This window comes from Typopeltis vanoorti, chromosome 23 (genome assembly GCF_054136105.1).
Source record: "Typopeltis vanoorti isolate ZY-2024b chromosome 23, IOZ_Tvanoo_1.0, whole genome shotgun sequence".
NCBI lineage: Eukaryota > Metazoa > Arthropoda > Arachnida > Uropygi > Thelyphonidae > Typopeltis > Typopeltis vanoorti.
The window spans coordinates 17,396,400-17,420,757 of NC_143571.1; the positions used below are offsets into that span (position 1 = coordinate 17,396,400).

A 24,358-nucleotide genomic window follows, 5' to 3' on the forward strand; every position below is an offset into this window, starting at 1 on the left:
CTCATGGAAGTTGTTGTAGTAATAATACTTGATAAATAAAGAAATACACAATAATGAAATAATTTTGACTAGCTTTATAAATGAAAAAAGAAGACTTAAGTGCCAGATTGCTCTATAACCATTTTATTTAAATAGCTGCATCTGTGTACATTACTGTTATTTGTAACATAAATTTGCTGGCTTACAGAACTCATAGAACAGAGATTGCATACATTTTTGATGGAATGAAATATAAATTTAAAGAACAATAAAGCTTGAAGTAACAAAAAATTAAATTCTCATTATTACGCTGTGGCAACTTAGACATACACTTATATTTATACAGCACATATTTTTTGCTTATTCATTCTTTACTATTTAGAATACCATTTAAAGGCTATTGTAATTAGAATGACCAGTCTTCATCTGTCTTTTTACTAATGCTTATGAATAAATAATTTAGTTATTCTTAAAGTATTTACAAATTAACATGCAGACTAGAGTTTGTACAATACAAAAACAAGTAAATAGTGATTTGATTGGAATATGCTGATTTTAGTACTCATTGTATTACTCTAAAGAAATATGGCCACACTTCTTGCATTTTGTGCCTGAAGCTGACCTGTCAGTATGAGATCTTGGAGTTTCTATTTCATGTCCTGTAGTTTCAGCAATGGCATCCATTCTGCTCTCATCTTGTACATTCCAAGAAGCTGCACGTTCTGTGTGTAAAGCTCGATGCTGATTTAAATTAGTACCATTGACTAGTTCAGCTTTCTCAGATTTTTTTAATGCACTAATATCAGTAGTAACAATTGTATTCATCAAGTCCATCCTTGAATCAAGACTGTATTGTTTTTCACTCACCATCAAACCTCGAACTCGCCTGCGAAGGGCAGGACTGTCTTTTGCAACAACTCCAAGTAAGTGCCCGTAATTACGAGCAAATTCTTGTACAACATCTTGATTATCAAATATGGCAGCAAAGCTTCCATTGATAATTTTTGGTGTCATGGGACTGTTTGAAAGAAGCAAACTAGTACCAAACTCTGGATTTTGCTTTTTAATTTCTGTTAATGGTAGTGGCTTATTGCTTGGGTCAGTAGGTGTACAATAGAATCTTAGGACTGCAGCAGTAACTTCTTGGATAATTAACCAGTCTCGATGGATATCTTCAGAATTTGTTCTTGTTGAAGCTACAGCATATCGAATGACATATTTACCTTTGAAAGATGTTGGAACACAGTGAAGTTTCCCAGTTAAATTGAGCTTTTTCAAAAGCCTTTCTGTTAGAACATTTTCACCCTATGAAAGAAAAACTTGTGAAAAAAATTATTCCAGATCTAAATTATCATTGTAGATTAAAAGTCATTCAACTGTAGCTAATTTACACATCAATATGAAAGCATGAATTTTAGCGCTGGTTAGTTTAACTTGGCCAAATGTCATAGGCATTGGTGAGAGTAGGCTGATGAAGAAGGTTATAGTTACAAGGATAAAATATAATTGGTCTTGCATTTTCCAGGAGGATAGAGAGAGAGAACAGAATAAGGGAGGAAACCTGTAACAATATCAGAAGAAGAACTGTAAACAACAAAAACAGAAATACATCAAGAAGGCAGGATTATGTGAGACAGTACATCCAAGGCTAGCTGTAATTGTGATCTTATATATTTGTAAAGGTTTTGAATCTAGATCTGGAAGGTTTTGAGAGAGTTATCTTTTTCCCATTCATTGTATTATGAGTAGGCTTAGTTGAACTGTTGGCTTAACTTTTCACGGTTATTTATTTATGGTAAGCTGAAATTGGGAAGGACATGGGGATAATAGTAATGGATTTTTTGTCACATACAGAATTTCACCCAACTCTTTTGCAAATTTGGGCCTCGGACTGCTTCCCTCCCATAAACATATAGACCACTACTTGGATTCCTTGCCACTACTGTTCTGTCAAGCACACCTGACAGAATAGTGGTGACAAGATTATTCTTTGTCTGACCCAAGTTCAGCCCAGTATACTGTCTGGTGGATCTTCTGCAGGATAACCATTTTAAAGCTGTATTCTCAAAACGTTGGATTTGTTGGATCTACTCATCATATCTAATTTAATCTTTAAACACTCATATTGCATGTTAGAAGAAATGAAAAAAAAATAAAATAAAATGTGGTGCAAACATGGTTTTAGTTCAGGCAGTATTTTAGTCTTCCAATCTTTATTTTAGTTAGTTGCTGCAAACTGTAATTCTAATCTTTTTTATAAAAAATATCTACTTTCTTTAATAAGCTGAATTAGTCTGTCGAGTATTTCAGATATATAATTGTCGAGTATATATAATTAGCATATGCAGAAATTTGTAAAACTATACGTAAAAGGATGAAACATGAACTTAGATCATATAATACTAGGAAAATTAAAGAGACAATAGAAAACAATAGTAATATGAAGGTCTTAAGACGAACATTATCAGTTGGAACAAAGGAAATAGCTGCTGTAAGAGGAAAAAATGGTGAACTTATAAAAAAATAGAGATGCAATAATCAAAAGAATTCAGGAATTTTATACCGAACTCTATGAAGACAAAGACCGTGCTATCTAAGAATCATCTATGGATAACTCGAGTGAGGAAGAACATGATGCCCCTGAGATCTTACAAGGCGAAGTGGAAATGGCACTGTGAGAAATGAAGAATGGAAACGCCCCAGGAGAAGATGGAATTATGATAGACTGCTTAAAACTGGGAGGAAGCCCTGTCATCAAACAGCTGACTAAACTCTTTAATAAATGCCTAAAACAGAGAAAAATTTCAAAACATTGGAACAATTCACTTCTAATATTAATTTTTTTAAAAAGGGCAATAAGGAAGAAATTAAAAACTACAGACCTATAAGCCTACTCCCCACCATATATAAAGTTTTCACAAAAATTATAAATAATAGAATAAAATCTAAACTAGAGGGAATGCAATCCTGTGAACAAGCTGGATTTAGAAAGAATTACAATACTTTGGACCATATTCACACATTAAGACAGCTCATTGAAAAATCAATTGAATACAATAAGCCCTTATGTCTGGCCTATATAGACTACGAAAAGCATTTGATTCAGTTAAAACATCTGAAACACCAAAACCACTTGAAACCCAGGGAAGAACTGAGAAACCATATATTGAAACACTAAAACATATTTACAATAATGGAACTTCTGTAATTAAATTATATAAAAACAGTGAAAAGTTCCCAACAAAAAGGCATCCGGCAGGCGACGCCATATCTCCCAAATTATTTACAGCTGCACTAGAGGAAGTCTTGAGAAGCTTTGATTGGGAAACAAAAGGAATAAACATAAATGGAGAAAGGCTGCATCATCTGAAATTTGTAGATGATGATGTCCTAATACCAGATAATCTTGAAGATCTGGAAGAAAGGCTAAATCAGCTAAATGAAGCCTCCAGAGTAATTGGATTAAAAATAAATAGAGAAAAAACAAAAATAATGATGAATAAATATATTAACCATGAAATAGAATAAGTTACTTCATATGTATATTTGGGCCAGTTGCTGTCCTTTGAGGAGTGCCAAAGAAAAGAGATTGAACGAAGAATTCACTTTGGATGACTTATGGGAAAATGAGAGACATATTCAGAAGTGATATCCCTATGAGTCTAAAAAGGAAAGCTTTCGAGCATACTTCCTGTCCTAACATATGGAGGAGAAACATGGACTTTAACAGAAGCCCTCAACAAAAAGCTGAGAACAACACAACATCACATGGAAAGAAGTATGCTAAAAATAACATTAAGAGATAGGAAGACAAATACCTGGATAAGATCTCAAACAGGTGTCATGGATATTGTAAAATACATTAAACAGGCTAAGTGGAGATGGGCTGGCCATATTGCCAGATGCGGTGACGGGAGATGGACTAGAAAAACAACAGAGTGGAAACCAATGGATGGAGCAAGACAAAGAGGAAGACCGAGAAGAAGGTGGAGGGATGAACTGGAACAAATTGCAGGAGTGAGATGGATGGGAGAGGCAGAAAACCGAGTGATCTGGAAAACCATGGGGGAGACCTTCATCCAGCAGTGGACAGAACCAAAAGGTTGAAGAAGTCTGTCGAGTTGTTCTTTCAAACAGTTCCAATTGTTCAAGTAGTAAAAAAAAGTTGCAACAAGATGATTGTTAACTATGTTATGATATTTGATAGCTTTTGTATTACAAGAGCAGGAATGAGTTGAGAAGGCAACAGGCTATGATTGTAAATGATTTGATTAAGTGTACATATAGGAGTTGCAATATATATATGAATATGTGTGAAGTGATTTTGCAAGAGTAGTTTTACTCATAAGATGGGCTGCATTTGAACAAAGTTTGTGATAGATGCTTGGAGGAATTGTTCTGTGAATATATAGATGTGGAATCAGAGAAATTAGAGGGAGATGAGTACTTCAGCACATGTGTAAAAGTAATGACCAGAAGTATGATTGGAAGTGTGGCTGTAATGAAAGAATGTGCATTAAAAAAAAAAGAAGATATTATGGAAGGGATGATCCCCCAAAAAATGAAAGGATTTTAAAGATGAATACAGAATAGATTATGTATAATGAGAGGTCATCCCTAAAATTGTATAAAGGTCTCACGAAGAACGGTAGGAGGAAGAAGGAGTAGATTTTTTTTTTTTTTTTACATAAGAGAGTGGGGGGGGGGGTAAATGGAATTCACTGACAGAATGGGTTATGAATGCAATAAGTGTGACAAAGATTAAGGTTCAGTTTGAAAAATATATTGCTTGCAGAGTAATACCTCCCATGATGAGTCTGTTGACAAAATAAGTTCTTTATGTGACCCACCCACAAAAGGCTTTTTGCAAATCTATAGTACATTGGTACCATGAGTAAGCTCAGCTACATTTTGCATGAAAAGTGGGAGTTGGAAAAGGTAGGAAGGAAGGAAAGGGGGTATAGAAATCAGTACTTGCTGCTTATTTGAGCTAATCATCCAGTTACATAGAATACACAAGCAGCTCTCATCTGGTGATATGTTATCACATGTGTTTACTAATTCCATAAGAATAATCAGGAACAAAGGGGATGAATTACCATCAGTGAGACCTCATTAATGAAAGAGGAGACACTTGTAGGAATACAATTTGATGGATATAATGTATTCAAGGATACACTATATCCATTACAGAGAACAAGGGCCAAATGCATAGTCAGATAACTATAGAGCCAGAACTTCAAAGGAGAAGGACTATCATTGCAGAGACAGAGAGGTAAACTCAAACTGGAAGAAGGGGGGGGGGAATGTGTCAGAGAAGGGGAAAAGAAATTTCTAGAGTTAGAGGGACTAAATTAATATGGCTAACCCACAAAAAAAATTATTTATTAGCATAAAATTTTTGCCTACTTTTATGGATATCATCAGTATGAAATGACTGGAACAAATGCATCTGCCCATAACAGAAACTCCAATAGTGTAATAACTGTAATTTGGTAGGTCAACAACAGTTAATTAATAATTTTAAATAATTATACATTTAAATAAATTCATTCATCCATCCATCCATCATCTTCAAGGCCCACCTTTCCTAATTGGGTTGTGTAGGCAGCAGCTGCAAGAGGGACCGCCAATGGTCACGATCCTCCACCACCAAGCTCAGGTATTCTAGTGGGACTCCCAGATATGTCCACCCAAGGTTTTGGATATAATCTATCCAGCGTGTCCTTGGCCTTCACAAGAGGGGCCTGCTGGGGAAGCCTCTCTTGTGGCATTCTGACCAGGTGCCCGTACCATCGTAACTGTGATCTCTCAACACAGAAGCAGTGGTTGAGTATTGCGGGTTTACCAAATTGCAGAGCTTCTGAATCTATCGAGTCTTGTCAGCCCAGCAACCCCTCAAAGGAACCTCATTTCAGCCACTTTGATTCGTGTCCGCATTCATTGTCATTACTCAGCTCTCACGACCATAGGTGAGGATGGGGACATAAACTGTATTGAAGACAGCCAGCTTTGCCTTCTGGCTTAACTCCAACTTCAATACTACCGAACGGCCAAGCTCCCGCAATACTGCGCTTGCTGAGCTGACTCGAGTATCTAGCTCTACGTCCCACTTTCCATCACTCATGAATATGGCCCCAAGTTATTTAAACTTCTCCACTTGCCTTAGTGTGACTCCACTCACATGTAGAGTGCACTGGGATGGTTGTCTTGAAACCACAAATGTTTCCGTTTTGACCACACTGATCTTCATCTCAGGCAAACAGTTACAAACCTATCCAGTGTTCGCTGGAGGTCATCTGTGGAAGAGCTAAGCAGAACTGGGTCAGCTGCAAAAAGCAGACAGAAATAAAACAAAATCAAAATTAAAAATGAACTCCTGCCTCTACTTTTTAAGTGAATTATATGCTTGAATGTACAGGATTAATCTTCAATGACAACCATATAGAGATATGATACAGATACAGAACCCAGTCTAAAGAGAGGAGATATCGACAGGTGCTTTCAAACCTATTTGGCTGTCAGCAGCCAAATAGGTTTGAAAGTACCAGTTCCTGTCTGATCACAAGTTAAGCAAACCTGAGTCTACTTGGGAGAGTGACCACCTGGGAATCCTGGAATGTCAATTTCTGTTTTGTCCACACATAACACCAATCTGCTATAGATCTTATGATCTTTCATGTGTGGTTCAGATATTAAATATATATATATATATATTGGGTTGGCAAATAAGTTCTTTCGGTTTATGCCACTATTGTTGCGCTACTGCACAGTTGAAAGGCAATATTTCACAACCTTTCAGTGAATTTTTGTTCGGCCTACTTCAGCTGCATGTGTAACATATTTTTAGAAATGGAAGGAAATCATGTACATTACCAGCATATTTTGCTTTTTTATTTCAAAAACGGCAAACGAGCTGTGGAGGCCCATAAAAAAATATGCAGTGTATATGGGGGATGGTACCGTAACAGAATGCATATGCCAAAAGTGGTTTGCCAAATTCTGTTCTGGAGATTTCGACGTCAGTGATGCGCCTCATGCTGGTTGCCTGACCGAGATTGATTCAAGTGTTGTGAAGGATATTGTCAACAAAAATCCATCACACACAGTGCAGGAGATTGCTGCAGTACTGAACATATCCTATACAAGCATTGAAAAACCATTTGCACAAGCTGGGATATGTTTGAAAACTCAATGTTTGGGTACCGCATGAATTGACTGAGGCCAATATGACTGCTCGCATATCCATCTGTGATTCGCTGCAACATCGCTAAGAAAATAACCCATTTTTGAAGCAGATGATTACGGGAGATGAAAAATGGGTCATGTACAATAACATGGTATGTAAAAGATCATGGGGGCACAAGAGCGAACCACCGCAAACAACCTCAAAAGCGGGATTGCACCCAAAGAAGATCATGCTCTCTGTGTGGTGGGATTATAAAGGTGTTGTCCACTACGAGGTGTTACTGTCAGGCAGAACGATTGATTCAACTGTCTATTGCTCACGGTTAACCCATGCAATTAGCACAAAATGTCCTGAATTGGCAAATCGGAAAGGAGTTGTCTTTCACCACGATGATGCCAGACCCCACACATCGTTAACAACCCGGAGTAAATTGTTATGTCTTGGTTGGGATATTTTACTGCATCCTCCATATTCACCGGACCTGGCACCTTCTGATTACCACTTATTCCGATCGTTGCAGAATTCTGAATGGGAAAACCTTCCCTAATGAGGAGGATGTCAAAAGACACCTGGGAAAATGTTTTCCAGGTGTCTTTTGACACCTGGAAAAACGAAAAGGAAAAACAAAAAGAAAACTTTTTTTTTGTTTTTATAAAGTTTATATACTAAAGAATATATTCTGTAATTTTCGTACTCAAAAACTTCCTACATTTTGAGTTATCTTATCATATTATTTATCATATTTATCATTTAAATCCTCATTAAATATGCAAAAACTTCAAAAAAGTAAATTATGTAGATTTAAAAGCTCTATAACATCAGTTTCGCAAGTAAAATCAATTTTGAGAAGAAATTTTATTGGTTCTTGCTACCATTGCTATATTGTAAGCCACTTTGAAATAAGCCAATCAAAGCAAAGCTTACAACACCAAAACTAGAACCAATATGGCTGAAACTAACTCATGTGTTTAAGTGTTTTCAAAGCTTTTTCTTCAGTCTGATATTTATTATAAAAATAAAGCTTTAATATAACATTTAGAAACATAAATATATATATATAAATATGCCTAAAAGAAGAGAGGGATAACTTTTAAGGGCAGTGATCTAGGAAGATTACCAGTATTTGAAAGATTGGAACTGAAAATAGGTGAGCAATCTTTACATACATACATTTCAGATATTTGATGAACAGAGATGCTAAGAGCAAAAAAAAAGCTGCCTCAGAAGAAGAAGAAGAAAAATTAAAAAGAAAGCAAAAATCTATGAATATGGTATTTAAAACACCTGTTGATAACACATATATTGTTGGTGGCTTTTAAATATTCATAGAATAATAATAAAGTATAGTAATAAACTTTAAATTGATTTTTCTCTGGTTTTTAAATTTAAACATATTGCAGAGGCTTTGGCAAGATATCTTAAAAACTATTATTCCTAGAATAATAGGGGGGTGCTTAAGGGTCAAAGCTGTATAACTGAGAGGAGACCTCCACATAGCCTTTAAAGGAATGCGGAGAACCGACCAGGGCTTCTGACCTAATGTCCAATCCTCACCTTCTCGTGGTGCACCCTGTTGGGTATCTACTTTGATACTGAACGAACGAGGATGGGCTGGCAATTTGTGATTTAGCCGACCAAATTGTATTCTTATTGGTTAAACCAAAATAAAAAATGATGGTACAACATGACGAAATTTCATGCCGGCTGGGGCGTCGCCCGGTTAAACAAGGCCCCCGTTGTTTTTGCCAGGGAACCAGGGTGAACAGCGAAAAGTCAGCTACTGGAACAAATCTGAAAACAAACCCCAACTCAACATCACCAGAGTTAAAGATCGGTACTATCAACGTAAGAAGCCTGAATGGCAAAGAAATGGAGCTAGCTGAGGAATTAGATAAGTACCAGATCGACATAATAGGGGTGACTGAAACAAAAAAGACCAAAACTGGTGAGATCTTTCTGAGCAAGAAATACAAAATGTTATATTCAGGCAATAACAATCAAGGAAAAGAAGGAGTAGCCATAGTATTCAACACAAAATACGAGGCTAATCTTCTTGAATGGCAGTCAGTCTCAAGTAGAGTAATGTGGGCAAATATGAGAATGGGGAACTGGACAATGAGACTTATTTGTGCCTATGGTCCCACAGAAGGATCTACTAAGGTAGAAGTGGAGGAATTTTTTGAGGCTTTAGAAAAAGCAACTGACACAATGAAAAAGGAAAAGTTGGTCCTTGTTGGGGATCTAAATAGTAGAGTAGGAAATGATTGTGAGACATACAAAAATATTTTGGGAAAATTTGGAGAAAAGAGCAAAGCTAATAATAATGGCAAATATCTGTTGGATTTCTGCTCAGGACATGGACTGGTTATTACTAACACCATGTTCCAACATAAAAATGTGCACAAATTCACATGGAGAGAAGAGGCTAGGAATAAGAAAAGTCTCATTGACTATGTTATTGTTGATAGTGATGTTTTCTCCCTGGTGCAGGACACCAGAGTGTACAGAGGATTTGAAATTGGAAGTGATCACTATTTAGTCTTGAGCAGGATAAAATTGAATTTCATATTGAAAAGAATAACATGCAAGAAAGTTTTAAAGCGAATAAAAGTTGAGCAGCTCTCAGATGTAAACTGTAGACTAAAATACAGAAATATTATTGAAAAGAAAATGAAAGAGTTTGAGAACAGGAATCAAACCTTGGAGATTCAGTGGCAAACTCTGAAGGAAACATTGATTGATTCTGCCAGAGAGGCATGTGGTGAGGTTGTGTGCAAAGATAAAAAAAATCAGAACTCCCTGGTGGACACAGGAAGTTAAAGAGGCAGTGAAGGAAAAGAAGAAAGCATATCAAAAGTTCCTGGCAAATAAGTCAGCTTTTACTCTTACAGAATACAGAGACAAATGTAAGAAAGCTAAACAGTGTGTAAAACTAGCTAAACAAAAGTCATGGGAGGACTTTGGCAAGAATATAGAAAATAAATATCAAGAAGGTGGCAAAATATTCTGGAGGTTGTTGAAGAAGCTTAGGAATGGAGGAAAGAGTGCTGTAAAAGGAATTAGAGATGATAAAGGTGAAATGAAAACAGGAGAAAAAGATATCCTTGAAGTATGGAGTAATTACTTTGAAAAACTGCTAAATGAAACAAGCAGTGATGAGAGCACAGTGATAAAAAACACTGACCAGGCATGCAGTCAGGAATACATATCCATACTTGAAGTAGAAAAAGCCATCAAAGGCTTGAAATGTGGAAAGGCAGCAGGAGTAGATGATATTCGACCAGAAATGCTGAAGTATGGTGGTATAAGAGTCTTACAGTGGCTGCACTGCATAGTTCAGAAAGCCTGGACAGAGGGACGAATTCCCGATGATTGGAGTAGAGCTCTCATAGTACCCATATATAAGAAGGGAAATAAAACTGAATGTGAGAATTACAGAGGTATTTCCCTACTGAGTGTTCCTGGCAAGATCTATGCAAGTATACTTGAGAAACGGTTGAGAAGAATTGTGGAAGAAAAGCTTGGTGAAGAACAAGCTGGATTCAGGCCAAATAGAGGCTGTCAGGATCAGATCTTCACTTTACGACAAATAGTCGAGAAAGCATGGGAATATAACAAAGATCTGTATTTAAGTTTTGTCGATTTGGAAAAGGCATATGACAAGGTGCCAAGAGAGAAGCTATTCAATACGCTGCAGTTATATGGTGTCAATGGGGCATTATATCAAGCAATACTTAGTCTTTATTTGAGTTGTGAGTCAGCAGTTAGAATTGAAGGAAGTACAGGAAGATGGTTTAATGTTAAATCTGGTGTGAGACAAGGATGTACATTATCCCCTCTGTTATTCATTATCTATATGGATCACATTATGAAGGAATGTGGTATTAAACCTGATATCAAAATTGGAGATGTTAATGTCAGCTCTTTGCTTTATGCGGATGATGTTATACTTCTAAATAAATCCGCTACAAGTCTGCAAGATTCTCTGACTAAATTGAATAGCTGTTGCAATAGATATGGTATGAAGGTCAGCAATAAAAAGACAAAGACAATGAAAATAGGCAGAATCATTGAAAATGTCAACTGTGTTGTGAATGGAGAACCTGTGGAACAAGTAAAACATTTCAGCTACTTAGGCACAATTTTTACTGAAGATGGTAAACTAAATATAGAAATAGACAACAGAATCAGCAAAGCTGGTATCGTGGGAAGTCAATTGAATAAATTCATATGGAATAAGAAAGAAATTAGTCGGAACACTAAATTAGCTGTATACAAGACTGTGTTCAAACCAGTTTTAACTTATGGATCTGAGAGCTGGGTCAGAAGTAAAACACTTGACCAAAGACTAGAGACCGCAGATATGAGAGTCCTGAGAAAGATTAGAGGCGTGAACAGATGGCATCAATGGCAATATCATATTAAAAATGAGGATATTAGGAAAGAACTTGACATTGTCAGCATCCAGGAATGCGTTAGCAGAGCTAATCTCAGATGGTATGGTCACTTAAATAGAATGGGAGAGGAAAGATTAGCAAAACAAGTGTTCTCTGCCAGGTAGGCAGCAAAACGACCCAGAGGAAGACCAAGGTATAGGTGGATTGATACCGTACAAAGTGCCTTAGACGATAGAAATATAAGATCTGATAATGTTGGAGTCTTGACAAGTAACAGACTGATTTGGAGGAAAATTGTAGATAGGAAGTTAGTAATGATGTAATTTTTTCATGTAGTACTGTCATATCCTGTACACCCCTTGAGGGTACATGGCAGGAATTTGATGATGATGATGATGATGAATAATAGTTTATTTTTCAAACATGTAAAATTTGTGTAGTAATCATTATATGGATAAATTAAATTTCATAGCTTTAAAGGAACTGATATTTGCTCAACTCGATAATTTTAGTTATATTGTTTAATAGATGATAGAATATCTATAGCAAATTTAAAATAAAATAAATTATTTATTTCATAAAAAGTGACACAAAAAATTCATATTTTTTAATAAAAATTTGATTTTTTTAAAATGAATGTTAATTTTTTAAATATTTTTTCCAAGAAAGTTATTACTGACATTGCTCCCTAACAAAAACAATAAATAATATGACTGTTATTTGATTATAATAACTTTAGTTTAATCCTTTATCCAAGTGTGAACAAACAAAGTTTGCACCTGAAAATATCTTCAGGACTGGGGTAAGGTAGTACAACACTGGGCAACTCGTAGCAAAGGTGGACCAAGCTAACATCACTCTTATCTCAGTATCTCCCATAATGCAAAACACATCTTTTTGCAGATATGTATAATATTATGCATTAAGGGACGAGCCACTACCCAGACTAGTTTCGACCTTTATTGAGGTCTCTTCAGTGGGAGCCAGGCCCAGAAGTGGAGACACCAGGCAGAAGCAATGGCGAGGTCATCTTTACCTATAGCAGTTGCTAAACCGTGTGCCACCTTTTTATTAAATTACTCTGGATTTAGAGAAAGATGTTGAAAGTTTATTTTTCACTTGGTTAGACTATAATAAATTTAGTTTAATCCTTTATCCAAGTGTGAGCAAACAAAGTTTTTGCTGAAAATATCTTCAGGACTGGGGTAAGGTAGTACAACACCAGCCAACTCATAGCAAAGGTGGACCAAGCTCTTGGCTCCCACTGAAGAGACCTCAATAAAGGTCGAAACTAGTCTGGGTAGTAGCCCTTCACTTAATGCATAACATTATACGTATCTACAAGGAGATGTGTTTTGCATTATGGGAGATACTGAGATATGAGTGATATTAGCTTGGTCCACCTTTGCTACGAGTTTCCCAGTGTTGTACTACCTTACTACCCAGTGTTGTACTACCAAGCTAACATCACTCTTATCTCAGTATCTCCCATAATGCAAAACACATCTTTTTGCAGATATGTATAATATTATGCATTAAGGGACGAGCCACTACCCAGACTAGTTTCGACCTTTATTGAGGTCTCTTCAGTGGGAGCCAGGCCCAGAAGTGGAGACACCAGGCAGAAGCAATGGCGAGGTCATCTTTACCTATAGGAGTTGCTAAACCGTGTGCCACCTTTTTATTAAATTACTCTGGATTTAGAGAAAGATGTTGAAAGTTTATTTTTCACTTGGTTAGACTATAATAAATTTAGTTTAATCCTTTATCCAAGTGTGAGCAAACAAAGTTTTTGCTGAAAATATCTTCAGGACTGGGGTAAGGTAGTACAACACCAGCCAACTCATAGCAAAGGTGGACCAAGCTCTTGGCTCCCACTGAAGAGACCTCAATAAAGGTCGAAACTAGTCTGGGTAGTAGCCCTTCACTTAATGCATAACATTATACATATCTACAAGGAGATGTGTTTTGCATTATGGGAGATACTGAGATATGAGTGATATTAGCTTGGTCCACCTTTGCTACGAGTTGCCCAGTGTTGTACTACCTTACTCCAGTCCTGAAGATATTTTCAGGTGCAAACTTTGTTTGCTCACACTTGGATAAAGGATTAAACTAAATTTATTATAGTCTAACCAAGTGAAAAATAAACTTTCAACATCTTTCTCTAAATCCAGAGTAATTTAATAAAAAGGTGGCACACGGTTTGGCAACTCCTATAGGTAAAGATGACCTCGCCATTGCTTCTGCCTGGTATCTCCACTTCTGGGCCAGGGTCCCACTGAAGAGACCTCAATAAAGGTCGAAACTAGTCGGGGTAGTGGCTCGTCCCTTAATGCATAACATTATACATATCTGCAAGGAGATGTGTTTTGCATTATGGGAGATACTGAGATAGGAGTGATGTTAGCTTGGTCCACCTTTGCTACGAGTTTCCCGGTGTTGTACTACCTTACCCCAATTCTGAAGATATTTTCAGGTGCAAACTTTGTTTACTCACACTTGGATAAAGGATTAAACTAAATTTATTATAGTCTAACCAAGTGAAAAATAAACTTTCAATGTTATTTGATTAATAATTTTTTTCCAATTCCATGGCACACTCTATCCTTAAATAAAGTGTGTTTCACTTCCACTCTGAAAAACTGAACACCTATTTGCCAACCCAATATATATATGTTTCATTCCACTCTGAAAAACTGAACAAACTTATTTGCAAACCCAATATATATATATATATGTATGTATATATGTATGTGTGTGTGTGTGTGTGTGTGTGTGTGTGTGTGTGTGTGTGTATATATATATATATATATATATAAATGATGGAGCAATGTCTCAAAAAAGGAAGGAAATCAGTGGCATGCCCTAGACTTATGTTTTCTTGGACTCCTGCTGTTTAACTTCTTTTCAAGTGATATATCATGTGGGCTTGCTTTGTCTGCTGATAATACAAAGTTGGGAAGAATTATATGTAGCTCTGCTGATGTTAAATCCCTTCAGAAGATTCGAATAGAAATAGACCTTAGACTTAGACAAAGGAGTGGAGTTGTAGTTTTAATATTAATAAGTGCAAGGTGTTGGATTTTGGAGCACAGAAATATAAGACTGTGTACTATATTGATGGTGCTGTGCTGCAAGATGTGGATGAGATTCGAGATTTGGGAGTGATGACTGACAGTAGACTGAGGTTTGGTGGGTATATATTGCAAGTGTAATGATAGTTCCTCTATGATAAGAAGTACACTAACATGTAGGGATAAGATGGTGGTAGTTGTGTCACTATATAAAGCACTGATCAGCCCTCACTTGGACTGTGTGTGTGCTCAGATTTTGTTACCTGGTTTTCATTGGTATGCGGAAATATTGGACAGGGGTCCAGAGAAGCGTGACTAAGGCAACAGCAGGACTCTGGAATGCTGGCTATGGAGAGTGAGTGAAGAAATGTGGATTGCAGAATTTGGTGGACAGAAGGAAAAGAGATGTTTAAGTTTGTGAAGGAATTTTATTGGAGTAATCTAGTGGGGATTATAAGAGAAGAAGGCAACAGAGGATGAACCAGAGGCCATCCCTAGAAGTTATATAGGATTGTGCTGAAGAACAGTGTGAGGAGTAGATTTTTTACATGGAGAATTGTGAGTCGGAACATGTTACTAGAATATGTCACTAATGCAGAGAGTGTTAAGGATTTTAAGATTCAGTATAATAAATAGGTTGTCAGTTGATTGAATCTCCCATAATGAGTATTCTGACTCCATAGAGGATATAGCGATCATTTGAGATTGAAATGCAAGAATTCGCAGCATGGCTGTTTCAGGTATATATGCCAAAGGCATGAAGAAATAATTAATGAAAATGGAAAAATATCAGTTGCAATTTTGTATAATAAACCTTGAATAATATTTAAGAATAAATTAAAAAAAAATTCTTTGGCCATAAGATACAACTTGAAATAACACGGAAGAACAAAAATTGGTAATGGATAACATTAAAACCAGTGGCGGCTCGTACATAAGCACTGTGACACTGCAGCACCCCGAAGGAAAAAATGAAAAATTTAAATTTTGTTTGTGTTTATAAATAATAATGCTTACAACATTATATAAATGCAAGGTTACAGCTTATGTTTTGACATTCATTGAATAGTTAATAATTGGAATTGTTCGATTAACGCTTTAGATTACAAAACAAATGCACTGCGATCTAACGCCGATATTCATTTGCACTTGTCATTGCACGTTACGTCATTAGATACACTGCTGCTTGAGCAGTGTATCATAAGCTTGCGTGCATTATTTCTGTGAGATATGAAATGTTTATTATTGATGCGTGTTCGTGGTGAACTATTTTTTGTAAATCTTATTTTATTTTGTTAAAATAACATATAATTATTTATTTATTATAAATACAAGGCTGAATTATGATGAGCGTCACTGTTGAAAATATGAAAAGAATTATATTTTTTCAATTATTGTTACATGAAACAAATGCACTACAATCTAAAGCTGATATACATTTGTGCTCGTCATTGCTATTGATACGAAACTTTTATTATTGGTGTTTGTTCATGGCAAGGATGAAATATTTTTAATAAAGCATTTTTTAATATGTAAATTTATTTATTAATAAATTCGTTACTGATTAAGATTTTTTTTTTTTTTTTTTGTATATGCAGCACCCCCACTTAAAATTTTCACCGGCCGCCACTGATTAAAACTAACAGAGAATCATACCAGAAAAATTATTAACAGTTCTAACATCATCGTATATAGCAGATGACCATAAGTTAGTGCTTAGAAAGATAAAACTACAAAAGACATTAAATAATAAAATAAAACACAGTATACTGAGAAAAACAAAATATAGAATAGAATTACTCCTCAAAGAAAGTATAAGATGTCTATACCAGAAAAGACTTAGATAAATTGGAAACAATCATAAACACAAACAAAAGAAAAGTGGGCAGCTTTTAAAGATATTGAACACAAAGTAACAAAAGGAGCAACAGGTGAAAAAAAATAGTTAGTACAAAATCTGTAGATAAGGTTTTTTTATAGAATCGGAAAGGCAGGGAGAGAATGAGAGGCCATCCCTTCAAGATGTATGAAGGTGTGAGAGCAGGAGTTAATAGTAGATTGAGAGTGGTGAGTGTTTGCAATGCACTGCCTGAAAGTGTGATAAGTGTAGAGATGGAAAATGTGCTTAAGGCATGGTATGATGAGCTGTGTGAAACAGTAGGACCTCCTTACAATGAGTCTTTTGACTCCATGGCAGTCTGCTAATAATGATCAGGGCTCAACAAATATGCTCAATCACTTGCAAGAACATATTTTGCCAACTGGCAAGTAGATTCAAACTGGAAAAAATAGCATAGTTTTTATTTAAAAAAATAACTTTCTAAACAAAATGATTTGCTTTAAGCAAACGCAGATGCAGCTTCACTAAATTACCTTATAGAACTCCTACTGACTCAATGGGGACAAAAAAAAGGACAGGGAGGTGATTGGCGAGTACATTTTTTGCTTGCTGGCTAGGGTTTTGAATAATTTGTCGAGTAGTAATGATGATGATTAGTAATAATAATACAGTAATCTACTGTTTATCTGAACTTTAAAACAACAACCCTTCAATTAACCAACCCATGCATGTCAAATGACTTCTGGTAGAGCACCATGTAATTACACTTAAGTTATCTGATGCTTCAATTATCAGGACAGTGAATTCTGATAACTGAAGGGTTGGATCAACAGTTGATTACTGTATTATTATTATTACATTAAAAATGTAAAGCTCAAAAAAAACTTACTAATACTAATATCTTTGCTACCCAAAATACTGTGTCAAACCTCAGCCCAGCACAGCCACAGGCAAATCCCACCACCACCACCACCATGCAAGCTTCAGCTCTGCACAACAGTGAACAAAAACCCTCCAAGCATCAGCTCAACACAGACCAAGTCTGGTAGAATCCATAGGCCTACCATTCCATCCAGAGACTAGGAGGTGCCATTCAAGGCAGCTCCCAGATGAACGTTATTAAAATGTCATCAATAGGAGCCAGATCCTGAAAGATCCAATAAATCAATGCAGAAGCTCTACATTTTTGATATACAAGTAGTAAAATGGTTTATCACCATATTACCATCATAATATAAATTTCACAGTAGAGTTGGAAAAAGAAGATAAAGTTTCCTTTCTGGATGTTCTAATCAGAAAGAAAAGATAATGACATTTCTTTACAGGTCTTCAAGCCTACTCATACCAGATAAATACTATCTCATACTAGTTTCATGATTCATCTCTTCTCCATCTTTCTCAAAATTGGGCATAATTCACCCTTAAGAACCAAGCAATGTTTATTCAAAATAATGAAAAACTTAAGGAAGAACTTCAAGACCTTTCTCATTTTCTGGTTCTTAATGGATTCTCCAAAAATGTGGTCAAAAAGATCTTGTTTTAAGATAATAGCTGAAAACAATACTTGTCCTCCTCTCCAAAACTAGAATATCTGGTCCAGGAAATCCATTTCCATCCCATACTGTTAATCTTTGCATCACAAATGCTGCCATCACAAAGATCACAACATCCATGTGGCTTTCAAGCGGGTCTGTTCGTAGTCTTCTCAGATCTCTGAAGGACAGTATTCCCTTCTCTAAGCATTCGGGTGTTACTGAAGTTTTGAAGTAAGAAAGAAAGAAAGAACATGTCACTGATAAGAATCACAGAAGGGAAAAGTCTGGGCTAGCTCACCATACTTTAACTACAAATCATGCGATAAATTAAAGATGCCAAGAAATTATATCATTGGTTTAATTCTTTATCCAAGTATAAGCAAACAAAATTTGTACCTGAAGTATTTTTAGGACTGGGAAACTCATATATAGAAGCTAATGACTTCACATCACTTGCCTTAGTATTCCATAATGCAAAGCATATATCCTTACTGGCATGTATAATGCTATGCATTAATTGAAGGGTCACTACCCTTCCCATAATGATGAAGCCTTCTGAGTGAATTATTGCTGTAGGTTCCTTGATCTGTCTAGAAAAAAAAAATCTTCTGAAAGAGCATAGTGGTTGTATCACAGTAAACTGTGTGATTTGCAGTTGGAAGTTTTTAGACTTTTATTGAAGTTACTGGTTTGATGGGTGAAGCATATATGCTTTTCATATTCCCCTTTGTCTGAGAGTGAAGTTCTTTGAGTGGAGAGTTATTGAGCTTTAAGCTCACCCTGGATGGACAGTGAGATTAGCTATGTTCAGCTGAGCATAGAATTGACTTGGGTCTTTTGTATTTGTAGACTGCTTCATTGTAATCTGAAGCTTGCCTGATCAGGGGGCTTGGATGATTGCTTGTCTTGGCAAAGAACTTTTCTGCTAGGTCATGAAGGAAGGATGTGATGTAGGGATTGTTGACTTCTCTGTGAATCTGAGAGTTTCTAATAAACCATGGGGGCATCCAGGATCATTCTCAGGCATTTGCTCTGTATCCTCTGCAGTTTTAAAATATTTGTATGCGAGGTGTGGCTCCATACAGGAGATGCGTAAGTGATGACTGGGCGTATTACCATCTTGTATATGAGTAGTTTGTTCAGGGTATCCAGTTTGCTTCTTCTGTTGATCATGAGGTAGAGTTGTGCAATTACTTTTGATGTCTTGGAACTCACGTGTTTTATGTGATTGGTGAACTGAAGTTTTTTGTCAAGCATCACACCGAGATATTTTACTTCGCTCTGCTATGGAATCTTGACTCCTAGCAGGTGTATGTCTTCATTGGTCTGAAATTTCTTCCTAGAGAATATGGCTGAACTCTTCAGTGGGCTTGCTTGGATCCTCCAGTCCATCAGCCATTTCTCCAATATATGGATATTGTTTTGAAGTCTACTGATAGCTAGTTTGGGGCTACGAGATCTTGCTAATAAACAGTATCATCAGCATACAATGCAGTGATTGTTGAATTAGGGTTTTTAGGGATATCAGCCATGTAGATAGAAAATAGCAGCGCAGACAGAAGTGAGCCCTGTGGCACTCCTGCCAAGATCTTGCATCTAGTTGAAAGAGTTTTATTTATTTTGACTTGTATGAATCTGTCTTTCAGATAAGAGTTAATTATTTTTACATGGTTAATTGCACATTGAATTTGATGAGTTTGTAGAGAAGACCCTGATGAAAGAACCTTGTCGAACCTTTGCAGCATCTATAAAGACTGCAGCTGTGTGGAGGTTCCAGCTGAAACCTTTTGTAATGTGTTCCACCAGTCGGTGCATTTGTTGAGTAGTACTGTGATTTTTTCTGAAACCAAACTGCTCATCCAGAATAATTCCTAGCTTATCAGTTGCTGTTTGAAGCCTTGTAAGGATGACTTTTTCTGCCATCTTTCCAAGGCTGGGTAGAACACTGATAGGTCTGTAGCTTTCGGGGAGTTGAGATTTCTTACCAATCTTTTTGATTGGGATGATGTCTGCCGTTTTCCAACTTATAGGAAAATGCTTGAGTCTGAGGATGGCATTGATTATGTTGACTAGCTGGACAATGGCTCTTCTGGGGAGTAGTCTGATTATTCTGTTCAAGATGCCATCTGGGCCTGGGGCCTTGTTGTTGTTCAGAAGGGTTATGATGTTAATAACTTCTGCTGGAGAGGTGGGTGTGATGAGTTCTGAGTTATCCTTTGGTTGTTGTAACACCTGCTTGACTCGGTGGTGAATCTTATAGATAAGATTGATATTCAAGTTTTTGTAAGAGGGATTACATTGAATTTCCAAGTTGTCAGCTAGAGCCTCTGCTTTTTCACTATCAGTGTGGGCTACTCCCTTATTAGTCTGAATTGGAGGTATAATTTGCCTTTTGGTGCAGAGGGCTTTCAAGAATTTCCAGATGGATCTGTCCTCTGAGTTTAAGTTTGACAGCTTAGTTTCCCAATCATGGTTTCGATGTTTTTGCAGGGCTTCAAGAACTTGTTTGTTTAAATTATTCAGAATTGTTTTGTCTTGAGGAGCTCTTGTATTATGGTACCTCTTTCTGGCTTTGTTTTTTAACCTGATTAGGTCCATGATTTCTTCAGGGATCTGACCGCTAGGGTGAAAGATTGTGGTTTTCATGACCAATGTTATTGCTTTTTTGATTTGACTGGTTAGGTTGTTTACAGCAAGGTCTATCTCCTCTTTATTGTGAATAATAGGGACTGGGCCAATGTGCTCTGGGAGAATTCTGGAGAGCTTGTCCCAAGATATGAAAGTGTGTGGAGGAGAGATTGCTCTTGTGTACCGAGTTTAAGCAAAATGGGGTTGTGGTCGGAAGAGAGTTTGTTTAATGTTTCCAATTGATATTGGTATCCAATGTTTCTGAGGATGACAATGTCAAGTACGTCTGAGCTTCCAGTTGGGCTGTGATGGGTGGGGTCTCTGGGTCCTGCTATGACAATAGAACTTTGCATTGAGTAATGGTTAAGGGTACGACCTTTGTCGTTGATTGTGGAGCTATACCAAGATGTATGCTTGGCATTAAAGTCACCAGCCATGATGATGGAGTCTGTGGAGCCAAGAATGGAGTCAAAGTCAGCTACCAGTAATGGGATGCTGGGTGGATTATATACAGCATAGATTTTGATACTGCCAGCATTTTTAGTATGAACTTCAATGCCTGTTATCTCTAGAGTCTTGGTTTGTGGATTGGTCAGGACGTTGTGGCTTAGGTAGTTTTTAATGTAAACGGCTGTCCCTCCTCCACTGCTGGTGAGTCTATCTGTTTTGTACAAAATGTAGTTCCGTAATTTAGGGTTATTAGCTGACCTGAAATGTGTTTCATTAACTGATACTATGTCAGAATTGTGTCTCTGAGTGAACTCTTGCAATTCCAGAATTTTGTTGCTCAGTCCGTTTGCATTCCATGCAGTAATCATGAGCGAGTTAGGCTGATACTTTCATTTATTCATTGTTAAAGGCTGTCAAAATTGAGTGGGTACCTTGTAGGAATCTTTTTGTGGAGGATGGTGAAGGATTTGTCATGCTGAATTCTTGTAGCATGGTAGCTAGTGAGGCAGTTAACACAGAAATTAGATTAGAGCTTGTTTGTTTGTGGGATGGGATAGACTTTGTTCGTGCTGCCTCAGCATAAGTTTTGGTCATTGCTGCAGCTTGATTTCTTTCCTAAGTTGTTGGACTGGAGATTGTTTGGACCAGTGGCCAACCTGCATGGCTGCCTTGAGTATCTCTGTAGGGTGTGGTAGGGGCAGCTTTTGCTGACCCGCAGTTATTTGGGTGTGCAATGCACCCCTTGTAGTTGGCAGGGTGAGGTCCTCCACAGTTGGCGCATTTAGCTGGCTCTTGGCTTGGTGCAAATGATGGTCTGGTGGCCCTAACCACATTTTAAACACCCTGAAATTGGCCTTGCAAAGTTTTTGGACACGGCCAAACCTTTGGCATCTATGGCATTGACAACTTTTTTCTTAGCGGCTCAGTGGAGATTCTGAGGCCACAGATGGTGGTCAGTTCATATATGTTTTTCTGCATCTTGTCAATCTCTATCAGCACTAGTGCCATTGGCCGTTTATCTGACCTGAGCATCCTACTAACTTTGACTGGGGTTAGGCCCCCGACTTATAAGGTCAGCAGTGATTTCTTCAGCGGTGACACCTTTGGTTACCCCGCGAAGTACTACCTTGAGATTCTTTTCACTGGGTAAAGCAAAAGTGTGATAAGGAAGACTTTTGTTATCCATTAGTTTGGTCATTTGTCTGTAGTCAGTGACCAAGGCTGGCTGGATTTTGACTCCATTTTGATTTTTAGCCCAGGAATATGAGATTTGATGTTCCCTAAGGGCTGATGTGACAGTGGTCCATTTGTCCTTGTCCCTTAGTATAACAGGTGGAACCTTTTCGGTGTTCCTTGGGACATCTGGTGTATGTGAATCTTTATCCATTCGGTCCACTGTAGTTCTTCGTCTTTTGTTAGAATGCTCCCCCTGTGAGTTGTTTTGGCAGGGGGATTTTGGCGATAGTTCTTCTTGTGATATCTCATCCTCCTCCCTGATCGTTAGTTTGAATGTACTGCTTTATAAAATGTGGCCAGTCAGATTCAAGCTTGCCTATTATAAGTTTCAGTACCTCTAAGGACTGCTCCTTATTAAGGATTTGGATCTGCTCCTTGATGTTTTCCATATCCGAGCAGCGATCTCCTGCCAGCAGAAATTGTTTGACAGCAGTATATGTAATCCTGCAGGGCTAGGCACCTGCCAGCAAAGAATCTTGTAGACCAAGGTGGTCTACTAGCAATATAAAATCCTGCAGGGCTAGAGGCCTGCCAGCAGAAAATCCTGTAGACTGAGTTGGTCTACTAGCAATATTTAGTCTTGTAGCATTTACTAAATGGGGAAAGGAGTATCAGTATCTCACTTGACCACGGATTAGAAACATAACTCTTTATAAAACCTTAAATCTACCACTGGTCCTCACTGCAGGTGGGGCCTGCCAGCCATTTGACCTCAAACTCAAATTTGAATCAAACTGTGTCAGCGCCAGTGCAATGTGAGATTTCTGAGAAACCTTGTATGCGATCTAATCAGGCTCAGTCTAAAATAATACATCCGTTCACATCAAAAGCCAAAAGCAGAATCCCAGCCAGACCCAGAGGTCATGCCAATGTTGAAATAATTCAGAAGTCACATTTTCATATACGAGCAGCCAAAAGGTGTTAAACCTTATTATTAAAATACTCTGGATTAGAGATAGTTGTTGGAAGTTTTTCTACTTCGTTATACTATAAATTAAAGATGCCAAGAAATTATATTCTTGGTTTAATCCTTTATCGAAGTGTAAGCAAACAAAGTTTGAGCCTTAAGTATTTTCAGGGCAACTCGTACATAGAAGCTAATGACTCACATCACTTGCCTTAGTATGAGACTGATGAGACCTCAATAAAGGTCGAAACCAGTCTGGGTAGTGACCCTACCCATAGCAATATACTTGTATGTAAGGAAATGTGCTTTGCATTATGGGATACTAAGGCAAGTGATGTGAAGTCATTAGCTTCTATATAGTAGTTGCCCAGTCCTGAAAATATTTCAGGTGCAAACTTTGTTTGCTTACACTTGGATAAAGGATTAAACCAAGAATATAATTTCTTGGCATCTTTAATTTATAGTATAACCAAGTGGAAAAACTTCCAACTACAAATCACACTGTTTACTGTGATACACCCACCATGCTCTATTTAGAAGATTTTTTTTTTTAGACAGATCAAGGAACCTACAGCATTAATTCACTCAAAGGCTTTATCAAAAGAAACCACATATTTATCCTAAATGTCTGGAAACTACTAATGAGATCAATTGACATATCAAACTGACTTCTCCAACAATTATCTACAAACTCTACAGAGAGACAGTTATATTATTATTATCCTAAGACCCCTATGGAGTCAAAGACTCATCTAGAAGATCCCTAATTTGACCTTTTTGACACTTTTGACCCAGTTGACCACTTGACACATCGTGTTGTAAAACTCAATTGTAGCTTAAAAATATCAAAGCGCTTTACATCGCTTTTTACATAGATCAAGTCTCATGAGAACTGTAAATAACCTTGTTTGTTTCTATGTATATATATTTTGCTAAATATTAATGTAGTTAACCCTATGGGAAGTGATTGTATTTACTGTTTTAACGTCAAAAACAAAGGCAATGCTTTGCCATCGGAACTTTGTATATAGCTATGTGTAAGAGAACGGGAAAGTTGTTTACTAGTTTTATGTATGAGAAAGTTGCTTACAAGCTCTGTGCATAACACCTTTAAAGTTAG

General features: G+C 37.0%; 1 protein-coding gene across 1 annotated transcript in view; it reads right to left on the minus strand.

Moving 5' to 3' along the window:
- Positions 1 to 354: 354 nt before the first annotated feature.
- The window catches only part of Hdc (histidine decarboxylase), a gene marked incomplete at its 5' end in the record, with an annotated part of 294,140 nt that continues 270,136 nt past the window's right edge, over positions 355 to 24,358 (minus strand). Inside the window, one exon of the mRNA XM_090413242.1 lies at positions 355 to 1,284. Coding sequence (XP_090269368.1) covers positions 550 to 1,284 — 735 coding nt within the window. The remainder of the gene's footprint in view (positions 1,285 to 24,358) is intronic.